This window comes from Nansenia antarctica (genome assembly GCF_963989245.1).
Source record: "Nansenia antarctica genome assembly, chromosome: 7".
NCBI lineage: Eukaryota > Metazoa > Chordata > Actinopteri > Argentiniformes > Microstomatidae > Nansenia > Nansenia antarctica.
Window position 1 is genome coordinate 55908233 of NC_137677.1, and position 12908 is coordinate 55921140.

Here is a 12908-nt window from a genome sequence, read left to right on the forward strand (position 1 = left end):
ATCAAAGTATGTTGTGTTGTCTATTATTTTTATTTTTGTTTTTAGTATTGATTAAATCACCACAGCCTCCAACTTTGGACTCAACAGTGTTAAATGACTGCCTCACATGAGCTCAACCAATGTCCATCTGTATTATGTGAAGGACGCATGGTTTAAGGAATTGACGTGGTAGAGGTATTATGCAGAGAGGCTCCATTCTGTGCAATACAGTGTTACCTACAATACAGTACAGAAACATCAAGGGCATGCAAAGCCTATACTGAATTGAGTACATAATAAAACATGACTTATAAGGCAAAACTACATACGGTATTTTGGAGTGTCACTTGATACTTTTCCCAGCCAGACAGTCATCAACATGCTTGGGTGTCAGAGGCATCGTTCAGGTAAAACGTGAGGGTTGTGCATGACGTCATTGCACGGTGAACACCTGTCTTTGGAGGGTGCGCGTGGAGTGGCAGAACGAGGACAGCGATGAAGACGAGAGAATCAACATGCTGTAACATTATTAGATCATATCATCTCCTCGAACAACAGGTATGATACCTACAATTCTACCAAGACAGTTCCCTAAAATAATGAATATTCAAGTGAATTCGATTTTCTTTTAAAAACGAGTCTACTGTGATTCTGCCGGTGGTTTTGTGTCCAAGCTAACCCGTTTTTTATCCGGCTAATAGTCACTTAAATTGCGCCACGTAAATTGACTCCAAATATTTCTAACAGTCGACGTCTGGGTGCATATTCCAGCAAAGGTACGTGTACGCATGCATACTGTAGCCTACCTGTTGAGGTGAAATATAGGCTGTAGCCTACCCCACAGTCCACTGTTCCATCACTTTAGTGCGTTGGAAACTATGAATATCAACCCTTGACTTCTGCAACGTTATCAATTTGAGTTCAATAGATCCACCCAATGGATACATTGTGCCAACATAGGCCTATTGGGATTTGCTTGACATTTAAATGATGAAGCATCAGTGAACAATTAACCAATCGAAGTAATAGATGGCCGTGCTTCATTCTTAGACCAATTAACTTTCATTATAGACCTAAACATTGATCAACTAAAACCATGTAGACCTAATATATCTATTCTTATTAATAAATTGTTATTCATTAATTAAGTAATTAATCGATACATTCCAGAATTTCCCACCTTTGTAAACATAAGCATTAATTATAAGCATATGCATACATGCATATCAAGTCAGTTTAATGGCTTATTCAAAAGTTATTATAAAGTGTTGGGTACTGTTGCTGTTTAAATCTCCCTTGGTGTTGGTTAATTATGCTCATTGCTTTTACTGTGTTTACCTGTGCATGTAAAGCACTTTGTAACTTTGCTTTAAAAAAGTCATAATGAAGTTGAATATAATAATAATAATAATAATAATAATAATAATAATAATAATAATAATAATAATGATAATAATAATAATAATATTATTAATTATTATTATTATTATTTTGGGTTTGGGAATGGGTTTGAAATGTATTGCTGGATACATTGCTCCATTTAAATTCAACAAGAAAGTGTGTGTATATTTAGCAATTGATAAGGAGGCCTCTAAAATACCTACTTATCTTCAACAATACACATGGCAGCTGAAGCCTCTTCAGCCCTGAGCAGTATAACAGTACAGCTATGCAGTACATATTTTACTCCCTTTCCCAGGCATGAGTCTGAGTGTCTAGAAGTGTCTACTCTACAGTAAGCTGTAATTATACCCTTGTGTATTCTGTCTGTCTCTTGTTTGCCTGAGTTCATGCAGTGAAATAAGAGGGCATGTGATAGTCACTTCAACCGGTTCCATGTGAACCTGTTATTTAGTGAGAACTGGTTTCAGCCAGTTCAACACATCAATTTTTTAAAAATAATATTAAATTAACTGTGACTATATAATTGCATATGCAGTTCTATGTACTGTAAGTTGAATACCTGCAGTGACAGACTTGACAACAAAGCTCCCTGGACTTTAAGACGACTTTCCAACCCTAACCGAACCCTAACCCACAGATCGACCAGACCACTGGGAATTATCCCGGTGCTCCAGATGGCCGGTCCACTACTGAATACCTGTCGATCGATCACACAGTACACAAGCCTTTCACAAAGTCCCACTATTTCTTGAAGAAAACAACATTGAAATGCTGGATTGCATGGATTATCCTTTTAAAGGTCAGATTACGGTTTAAAGAAAGCCCAATTTACCTTGGTTTTACAATTCTTTGCCTCATTTAGCAAATCTGTTATCCATGTAGGCCCATAAATCAGGGTTCACTTAAACCAGCATTCTTTCTTCTGCCTTAATAGCCATGGTTCAAATGGGATTTGTAAAGCTTAACACATTGAGATGATATACTGCAATAGGTTATTACTGAGAAATTAATTATGGTGATTTATCAAATGATTACTGTGTTTTCTATAGAAATGTCAGTGTTTTCCTCTTTACACAGGGTACAATGGATAATGGCAGAAACTGACTTTGTAATTCAGATTTGTGAAACAAGACAGGTACTGTAGAGTAGGAAGGTTGAAAAGCAACCTCAAGTTTTAGACTCACTTATTAATTTGGAATCGCCCATGGTAATTCTGCATTGAGAAACTATCCCCTTGTTACTACTATACAGTATCTATTACTTTCTGCAAAACTATATTAAAGTACTATAGAAAAAATACTATACTATACAACCATACAACTAGGGGACAGGAATGGTCAACATAGGGAGATTACTGAGATGTAACGGATCACAGGAGAGGAGAGGTCCAGTATGTAGTAGTATACAATCTGAACTCATCTTTGAGGTCATTGGTACTGAATGGCAAGGCAAGGCAAGGCAAGTTTATTTGTATAGCACATTTCATACAACAGGGGCAATTCAAAGTGCTTTACATGCATTATTTAAAAATACAGCAAGAGGAGCATAAGAAAATAAAAATGTCAATGAATAAAAGCAAATATAAGAAGTAAATAGATAAAACATTGAAAAAGACAATAGTTAATAGAAAAATACATTGATAGAAGTGTTTGTGTTTAATCATATCCCTCCATATCCTTCTACATCCCTCTACATCCCTCTACATCCCTCCACATCCTTCTACATCCCTCTACATCCCTCTACATCACTCTACATCTCTCTACATCCCTCCACATCCCTCCACATCCCTCTACATCCCTCTACATCCCTCCACATCCCTCTACATCCCTCTACATCCCTCCACATCCCTCTACAACCCTCTACATCCCTCCACATCCCTCTACATCCCTCTACATCCCTCTACACCCCTCTACATCCCTCCACATCCCTCTACATCCCTCTACATCCCTCCACATCCCTCTACATCCCTCTACATCCCTTCACATCCCTCTACATCCCTCCACATCCCTCTACATCCCTCCACATCCCTCTACATATCTCTACATCCCTCTACATCCCTCCACATCCCTCTACATCCCTCTACATCCCTCGACATCCCTCTACACCACTCCATATCCCTCCATATCCCTCCACATCCCTCCACAAGAGGAGCATAAGAAAATAAAAATTACAATGAATAAAAGCAAATATAAGAAGTAAATAGATAAAACATTTAAAAAGACAATAGTTAATGGAAAAAAGACATTGATAGAAGTGTTTGTGTTTAATCATAACTGGTGCAAAACATGAAGGTTTTTAGCTTAGATTTAAATATTTTAAGGGTTTGGGCCTGTTTGATTTCTTCAGGGAGTTTGTTCCAGGAGCATGCAGCAGCGTGACTGAAAGCTGCTGCACCGTGTTTTGTTTTTACTCTTGGAATTATTAGCTGATTTGTCTCAGCTGACCTTAAGGACCTTGCGGGAATATAGGGTGGGAGGAGATCTGATATGTATTTTGGTCCAAGACCATTTTGTGATTTGTATGTAATTAGGAGGATTTTGAATTCAATTCTCTGAGAGACTGGTAGCCAGTGCAGGGATCTCAGGATTGGTGTAATGTGTTCAAATTTCTTTGTTTTTGTTAGGACCCTAGCAGCGGCGTTTTGGATGAGCTGCAATTTACGAACAGCTCCTTTAGATAGGCCTGTTAGTAGACCATTACAATAATCAAGTCTACTCGAAACAAATGCATGGATGAGTTTTTCAAGGTCTTGCTTGGACATGAAACCTCTCATTCTTGTTATGTTTTTCAGGTGATAGTAGGCTGATTTAGTTATTGAGTTTATGTGGCTGTTGAAGTTTAGATCGGAGTCTAGAATTACACCAAGATTTCTGACCTGTTTTTTACTGTGAAGAGAGAGAGAATCAAGTTTTGCACTGACTTTCGATCTTTTGTCAGGTGCACCGAATACAATTATCTCTGTTTTGTCCTTGTTTAGTTGGAGGAAGTTTTGTGTCATCCAGGCGTTTATTTGCTCAATGCAATTACAGAGATTGTCAATGGGACTATAGTCGTTCGGTGAGAGGGCTATGGAGATTTGAGTGTCATCCGCATAGTTGTGGTAGGCAATTTTGTTCTTTTTTATGATGTGTCCCAATGGAAGCATGTAGAGATTGAATAGAAGGGGGCCAAGGATTGACCCTTGGGGAACCCCACATGTCATTTTAATTTGGTCAGATACAAAGTTGCCAATGGAGACATAGTAGCTTCTGTCCTGTAGGTAGGATCTAAACCAGTTTAGGGCAGTGCCCGAAAGTCCTACCCAGGTTTTTAGTCTATCTTTTAGAATGTCATGCTCTACAGTGTCAAAGGCAGCACTAAGATCTAGTAGTACCAAAACTGAGATTTTTCCGGAGTCTGTGTTTACGCGAATGTCATTAAGGACCTTAATAAGGGCCGTTTCAGTGCTATGTAGGGGGCGAAAGCCTGATTGAAAGTCATCAAAGAGATCATTTAGGGTCAAATAATTGCTAAGTTGTTCGTGGGCAACCATTTCAATAATTTTTCCTGTACAGGGAAGGTTTGATATGGGTCTGTAGTTGTTTAGTACAAATGGGTCTAGGCCGTTCTTTTTTAGTAGAGGCTTAATAACTGCAGTTGCTACGATTTGCAAAGCACGATTTGTGACCTGTAAAAAAGATCATGTTTTTTGTGATCTTCCTCTCTCTCTCTCTCTTGACCTGTTAGGCACCATAGGCACACAATAACAGCACACAATAACAGCAGTGGGTGTGTGTGTGTGTGTGTGTCTGTGTGTGTGTGTGTGTGTGTGTGTGTGTGTGTGTGTGTGTGAGAGAGTATAGACTATATATATATATATATATATATATATATATATATATATATAGGCCTACTACAATAATCAGATTTTTGGATCTAGCATTAGATTCGTCTGATTATTTAGCTGTGGAACTTATTGAGTTTCAGCAAAACTGCCGAGTTACATAAAACTGTTTTGTCACAAGGTTTTGTCTATTGTTAATCCAGCAGCATGAGGTGTTTTGGCCAGTCAGTCATGCACATGATGGCTCATACAACATTTTTCTCTAATCAACTAGATTCAAAAGTTTGTGAAACCGGAAAGCACAACAGTATTTTGTACAACTAAGAATCTAGAAATAGAATACATTATGATAGCGTCATAGAAAAGCATAGGATAGTAGTGTATGATGATATTGTTATCGCTGCTCTCTCTTTTGCTTCAACAGAGTAGAAAGTGTTGGAAATACTGCATGCTATTTCCATTCTGTGAGGTTTTCACTGGAGCAGCTGATTGAGTGTAGAGGAGCCAGCTGGGACGAGCACTGTGGTCAGACTGCTTAGTCAGTTGTGCTCTAAAGGTCAAATGAGTGAGATACTGTGTAATGTGTGCTGTGTGTTTCTAATATGCAATTATGGTTCTACGTGACAGTCTAAGAACAACTGTTTCTGCAGTTTCCTTAAGTGCAGTGCCACTTGAATGTGTGGCTGAACACAAAGCTGGGAGTGTGCTGTGAAGACAAATTATTGATGGGGATGAGGGACTTTGCCAAAAGAAATTGATCATAGATTTAGAGCAGTTGCTATGCAAACACAGACCTGTTTAATAACCTAGACCAAAACCACACAACCATGAATTAAGACAGAGACGTTCTTTGTCTTTGCCAGCATGTGTCATAAATTACCTGTGACACTGTAAACACCTTACCTGCCCAACTCTCTCAGAAGGAGTGGCTAACTTTGCAAAGGGTTTTAGTCAAACAGAACTCATATGTTACTCATACTGTAGCAGAGAAGTGAGAGGCGAGGATGTCCAGTCAGTCAGAACAGTAGAAGAGGAATAAAGCACTAATAAATCACTACCAAAAGGTTTGTGATTAAAGTTTCCTAGTCAATATCCTGTTCTGCTCAACTCCATAGCTCTAAACAGAAACTCTTGAGAAAGTGTAGCTCCAAAGACAACATTGAGCTCTCTGACAAGGTCAGGCCAGGGCCAGACCGTCTTAGCAATGGATTGAGAACTGAGAGGGGATCACTTTCAGTGGGCTGCTGAATGTATGAGAATGCAATATGACTGTGTGGAAAGCACGAATATGGCAATGTTTCAGTTCATCTACAGTAGGCTACAGTATAGGCATTGAGTGGAGGGACCGGATGAGGGATGAAACAGGTGAAAATGCTCTTCACTTTACAGAAATACAACATTTGAGGAGTGTGTGTGTGTGTGTGTGTGTGTGTGTGTGTGTGTGTGTGTGTGTGTGTGTGTGAGTGTGTGTGTCTGTACTTGCACAGTACTTGTCTGTTCACAGCTATGATTAATATTGGATTTCACAAGCTATTGTCTTGTGTAGGAACAGTCATGGTGGTAAAACTAGATGAGGTAGCACTGAGTCCTAAAATAGTGTTGGCTCTCATCTTATACTAATGTAATTAGAAATCATTTGCATTGACTGATACCCGAAGAATGTGTTCCAGGCCAGGGTTATTTTTGGCCTGCCCGGCCTCAGTGTCCTTGTCTTAGTCACTGCTACTGTAGGACCTCAGCTATATTGTTTCGTGTGTCCTTCTCTCTCTGTCTCTGTCTCTGTGTCTCTCTCTGTCTCTGTCTCTCTCTCTGTCTCTCTCACACGCACACACACACACGCCCACTGCTGTTATTGTCTGCTGGTAAATTTCTAAGTTGAACAGGCATGGGATACTTTTCCCATTGACCTTTATAGAGATTTTAGCAGTAGCATGTCAGTTTTGTCCTCTATTTGATTGTTTCTTGTTTTGTTGGTGTCATGCTTTGTGAGTACGTCTGTCTCTCCAGAGAGTGGTCCTTTCATAAGATGGTGTGTAAGTGAAAAGGTAACCCAACCCAGGCAGAGCTGTGTTATTGTGACTGTCCTGTTAGACTAAGGAGACCTTTGCATGGGGAGTGCATTAATGGAGACACAACTGAAGTCCATACAGATCTGTCCGATTTCCATTTCTTTGCTAGAGAGGCTGCTTCAAAATCACTGACACAGGAGCCTATTTAGAGTGAAGCCTTGTGCTGGGAACGGATGCCCTGTGTCAATCTCAAGAGTAGGGATGGGCTCGAGTGCTTGAGTACTTGAGTACTCGAATGGATGTTAAAACTTGATCTTTAACCAGAGGTCACTTTTTGTTCTTCATTACTGTAAATTCAGGCCATACTGAGTGATCTGATGGTAAGAAAAAGTAGCCGTGATGAGCTGGATATCGAATAGGCCATAATCTTTTTCTCACCTCTCTACCTCTCCTTTCCTTTGCTCTCAACCTCTGTGTCGCACACAGAGATAACACATCTTTGCTGCTCCTATATTACTTTTTCCTGCTAGATGATTCACTTACTTAGTGAAATGTATTTGTTGGAAGACACTTTGGATTAAGGCGTCTGCTAAATGCCAACAATGTTAATGTAATATAAATGCTCCTGCCTCCTAGAGTCAGCTGTTACACTAAAGTCGGTTGGCTTCTGACTTGTGGAAGGACACTTTTGATGGTTGTCTGGGGGTCCCCCCAACACACACACATTTTTTGCACACAATTGTCTAGGAACCCACCTTTCCTCCACTTGAATTATTAGCGGCCCATATTCAGCATCACTAGAAATGTCTTGCCCAAATGCAAATACAAAGTATGTGAGAACCGCTCAATTTCTTATTTTTCCCTTTTATCTATAACGGATGGTAAATATGTTCTGAGAATATCCCCTGAAGGTCCCTAAAAAGTTCTAGGAAAGTTCTTAAAAGGTCCCCAGAATGTACTCAGGACAGAACTGTATGTCCTTAGAACGTTCTGTGAACGTCCTGGGGGACATAAATGAGTAGATAATGGTTGTAAGAACATTCCAATAAGCTCCAGATTTGGTCCCTAATGATGTCGTAGAGACGTCATGGGATTCAAAGTTAAGTAGATATGACTTTAACAGACCTCCTTAAAAAGAGTTGATTTTGATTGCTTGATTTTTCCTTGTTTTTTTCTGATATATATATATAACCTATCTGATACATACTGCTGAAAAGAGCCAAATCTCACCTTTACAATAATGCAAAAATGACCTCTCCACCAATATTGAAGGATTGACATACTGTTTTACAACTAGAATCTAGCGGTGGTAAAGAAAAACCACCTATATGACGGCTGCGGCAAGCGTATTGGGGATACGGTGGCAATATCGTCACGTTATTGGAATCCTGTAACATTACAGTAAACTAAATCATAATAATCCTCTAATTTGTCTTTTAATATGAAATCTATTGGATAACATTATTTTTTTTCAAAAAGTGAGTGGGGACCCATGCTTAATGAAACATGTTCATGCACTAATCATGAGTTTTGATTCGGTTTAGCAGCTTCTTCTATTAGGCTACAAATAAAGCAAATTCTCTGGATAGTAGTTCTCTGGATGGACTCCCATATTCGGCTGATGGTGTTGCTGATTGCAGAAAAGTCATTTTTCCTCTCATCTCTGTTTTGTCTATCCGCTCAATATACACTGTGCAAGTGTTTAGTTTATTAGTTTATGATGTCGTGGACAGTCCCCATTAATTAACTGTAACAACAGTAAATGGAGCAGCTTTAGCCTACATGGCTAATTTCCAGCTGTAGTCCCCGGGCCAGTTGACAATAGGCTCCCTAAAATAAAATACATTAGTTTAAAAAATTACAATTGCAGCAAACACAAACAAATGGAGCAGGACATACAAACATATCAAGCATAATTGGAGCAAGCACAAACATGCCGGGGAGACAAGACATTCAAGCACAAATGGCAGCAACATCAATACAGTACATGAGATAAGAACAGTACAAAGGGGACAAAGGAAGAGCAAATAGTCATAGCAATATACAGACATAGCAGCATACAGACACAGCAACATACAGGCACAGCAGCATCCAGACATTGAAGCACACACAGACATATGCAGGCGGGTAGCAAAGATAGAGGTGTACATACATACAACACACACGTCACATCTGACAGAAATTAATGTATGCAGTTATAGTTATTGCAAAGCCATGCCTTAAGGTGTGTTGTGAAGGTGGAGTATGTATGTATATTTTTTATGTAGGTAGGTAGTGAGTTCCAGTTTTGTATTGCTATAACAGAGAATGATAATTGACCAAATTTACTTTTCCTAAATGGGACTAGAAAGTCGCCTCGTGTGGTACTTCTGGTGCTCTGACTGGTATTGTTACGTTGGGTTATGAATGAGTTAAGAGGAGGAGGAGCAGTGTTATGTAAGACTTTGTAGACCAGGCAGGTGTTTTTGTATTTGATCACATCTTCCCAGCTCAGAAGTTTACGGTTATTTAGGATAGTACAATGATGAGAGCTGTTAGGCTTCTGATCCAGGACTTTAAGGGTTTGCTTGTAGAGAATGGCTAGTGGCTTTAGTGACGAGCTGCTAGTTTGGCCCCAATTTGTCAAACAGTATGTGAGATGTGACATAATCATGGCGTTCATGTATAATTTGTATTATGTGTTACAGTATGTATGTTTGTATATATGCTTTTTTGTTTTGTTCTTGTTCTCAAGTATAATCATGCGAGTACTCAAACAGTCAAAACATGTCAGATGCCTATCCCTACTCAAGAGTATTTTGAGCGTTGTAGCCCAGGAGAACATACTCCAGCCACTTTTCACCAGTGGTACCACTGCATGCCAAGGCTTACTAGTGGCCAGGTAGTGCTCAAGGCCCAGTGCTACGAGCATATGGAACAAGCCCATTTGAAATTCCATAGCTGGGCTTTCTAGTCCTATATCTATTCTGCAGTTCGTAAGGTAGATTCTAGTCCTATCTACTCTGCAGTTGCAAAGCTTTTAAAATCCATTGACCTCCCAACAAGTACTGGTAACTTAATGAATGAATGAATGGACTTTATTGTCATTGCTACAGTACAGGTACCAAACAACGAAATTTAGGAGGGGTGGCTCCCCTGGTGTTAGGAAAGGAAAAAAAAAAAAAAACTTTTAGAAAAAGAATAAAATCACAAGAAGGTAAGGAGCTGGTTTACATAAATAAAGGCTATGTACACAATCCACTGTACTATACTGCACAGATAGTCAACTAGGGTTGTCATATTGCACAATAGTATTTTTTCACGTTATTTAAAGTGTCACAGTTTGCAGGCTTGAAATGTACATGTTTGTGCCTCAGCACTACACTTGATTTTTTCAGTCCAGCAGCTGCCATACAATCCGTCCAGACTGTCCTGGGCCCAGAACTTAGGTCTTTGCTGTGTTCAGGGCCTTGACGGCCCTGTGGTAGAAGCAGTTCTTCAGTCTGTTTGTCTTAGCGGCCGGGGTCCTGTACCTCTTTTTCGAGGGCAGCCTGATAAAGTGTACGTGCCCAGGGTGGGTCGGGTCCCTGGAGATCTTGGAGGCCTTCCTGAGACAGTGTGTGTTGTACAGCTCTTCCAGAGAGGGGAGGGGGGCGCCGGTGATCTTCTGTGCTGTTCTCACGACTCTCTGTAGCGCATTTCTCTCCGCTGTTGTGCAGCTGTAGAACCAGTTGCAGATGCCGTAGGTAAGCAGTATATGGCAATTTTGTTTCTAAAAAAAAGCACTATTCAAATCAATTTGATTGTTACAGCGAGCTAACATAGATTATGCTTGCCACTCACCAAGTTGACTAGCCAACTAAATCACTTGGTTGATAAGAATACACCCAACTGTGGTAAAACAATTGGTCTTGGTATGCCCTGGCACACACGACGGCCAAGCCCCACTGTGGAAAGCCAGCTACTGATGACGTCAGACAAAACATAGATGGATGCCTTTTGTTTTAATTCATTTTTTATTGGTTGTTGTTTTTTGTGTGAAATGTTCAAGGGACACACTACTAGTTTAATTGATGAATTAACTAATAGATTAATGAACCTTACATTCACTTTTCAGTCCAATTAAGCCATTTGTAAGAAATCACAATTTGACTATAATTATTCTTATTTATTATTTGTTTTACTTTGTGGATTCACTCCAAACAAGTGATATTGGTATTGCCTTTTTATTCTCACTAATACTGTATAAGTTGTGCTATTGCTTTCCTTTTAATACCAAGAGTCAGTCACTTTTTTAAAGTGTTCACCAATGTCACGTCATTTATATTTTAGCAGAGAAAGTAAACTACAGTTGTAATGAAGCCAGATGTTCCCTTAACCACTTGCAATGAGTCAATCACTATCTACAGTAGCCTCTCTGCTCCAACTCAGGCTCTGTTACACATTACCTTTCAGATAGATGTTATCATGTAAACCATCCCCCCACATAGTAGAGCCTGTCACAGAATGACACAGCCCACACCACAGCTCAAGCCGTCTGTCTGGCTGAGATACTCTCTACGTCCGTCCACATGCGTGGGGCTACAGCACAGTGCTGAGTTTAAAGTGCAATCGGGACCTCAGTGTGAAGTCTGTGACAAAGGAACAGTCGGTTTTATAGTACTGGCTGCCCTCCAGGACTCATTACAGAGCTAAGTTGCATACCAACAACGAAGAACCTGTGTAAGTGTGCTTTTTGTGTGCAGGTCTGCTACTTTCCAGGTAGTAGAAGTCAAAAACCAGAACCAAAAAAACCAACAAAACAAAGAAGGAAAAAAAAGATAAAAATTAACAGCGAGAACAAAACAAAAAACACAGGCTTGAGGCGCCAAGACCACAGGGACAGAAACACATTTGTGGATTTTAATACGCCACTGTGTCACAGCCTGGCTGGCTCATTTGGGAGTCATTGCTTTAAAAATAACTTTACTGTGGTGGATCATGTTTTGGTAGGAGGGATCGTTTTGCCCCACTGGGCCAGCCTCATGGGCAGCAGATGAGTTGGAGAGGCTTGTCTGTGTGATGTGCTGCCTGAGCTGTGAGCAGAGGGTAGCCCAGCCAGCTCTCACACTGTGCCTCTGCTCTGCACACACTCTCCAGTACCAACAGCTCGTCTCTTCTCTCTGCTCCAGATGATGCCTTGGATATAGCCGGCCCCCGCGAGTGATATGAATAACGCACTGGAAGATATACACACCTCTGGAAGCCTCGGAGAGAAAGCAGAGATTTTTCGGAGTGGGAAGGGTAATGTGAGTGGCTTTTCCAGCCCAGCCCTCATCCCGCTGCGTGGTCCTTTACTACCACCAAATGCCCAGAATAACAGGACAGCTGTCTGCAAGGGGAATAGGTATGGTTAATTTCTCACTTGGAAAGGTGGTGATGAATGATGGTGTGAATGATCTTGATTGAAAAACATATTTTTTTCAAGCAATCTTTTGATGAATGTTTTGAAATGTAAAACACACACATTATAAATGTACTGAATGTGTTAGTAGCACACATCCCAGCCTCTCCACCATGGCCATCAGTGTATCTATCTTGGTTTATACTGTAACTTACTACTTTAAAGTTAATCTTTAACATATGTGATTTGTGAGCTCATGCAATGTGCTCCTCCACAGACGAATAGTACACCCTTTGTATTCCCAGGGCATGGAGGTCCATTTGAGAAATAA

The 12908-nt window shown here is 40.2% G+C and overlaps 1 protein-coding gene across 1 annotated transcript in view; it reads left to right on the forward strand.

Annotated features, from left to right (window-relative positions):
• Positions 1–11799: 11799 nt before the first annotated feature.
• Positions 11800–12908, forward strand: part of grb14 (growth factor receptor-bound protein 14) — a 35346-nt gene continuing 34237 nt past the window's right edge. The window contains exons 1-2 of the mRNA XM_080535535.1: positions 11800–11916; positions 12366–12580. Of these exons, the coding sequence (XP_080391661.1) occupies positions 12402–12580 (179 nt within the window). The 5' untranslated portion in view covers positions 11800–11916; positions 12366–12401. The remainder of the gene's footprint in view (positions 11917–12365; positions 12581–12908) is intronic.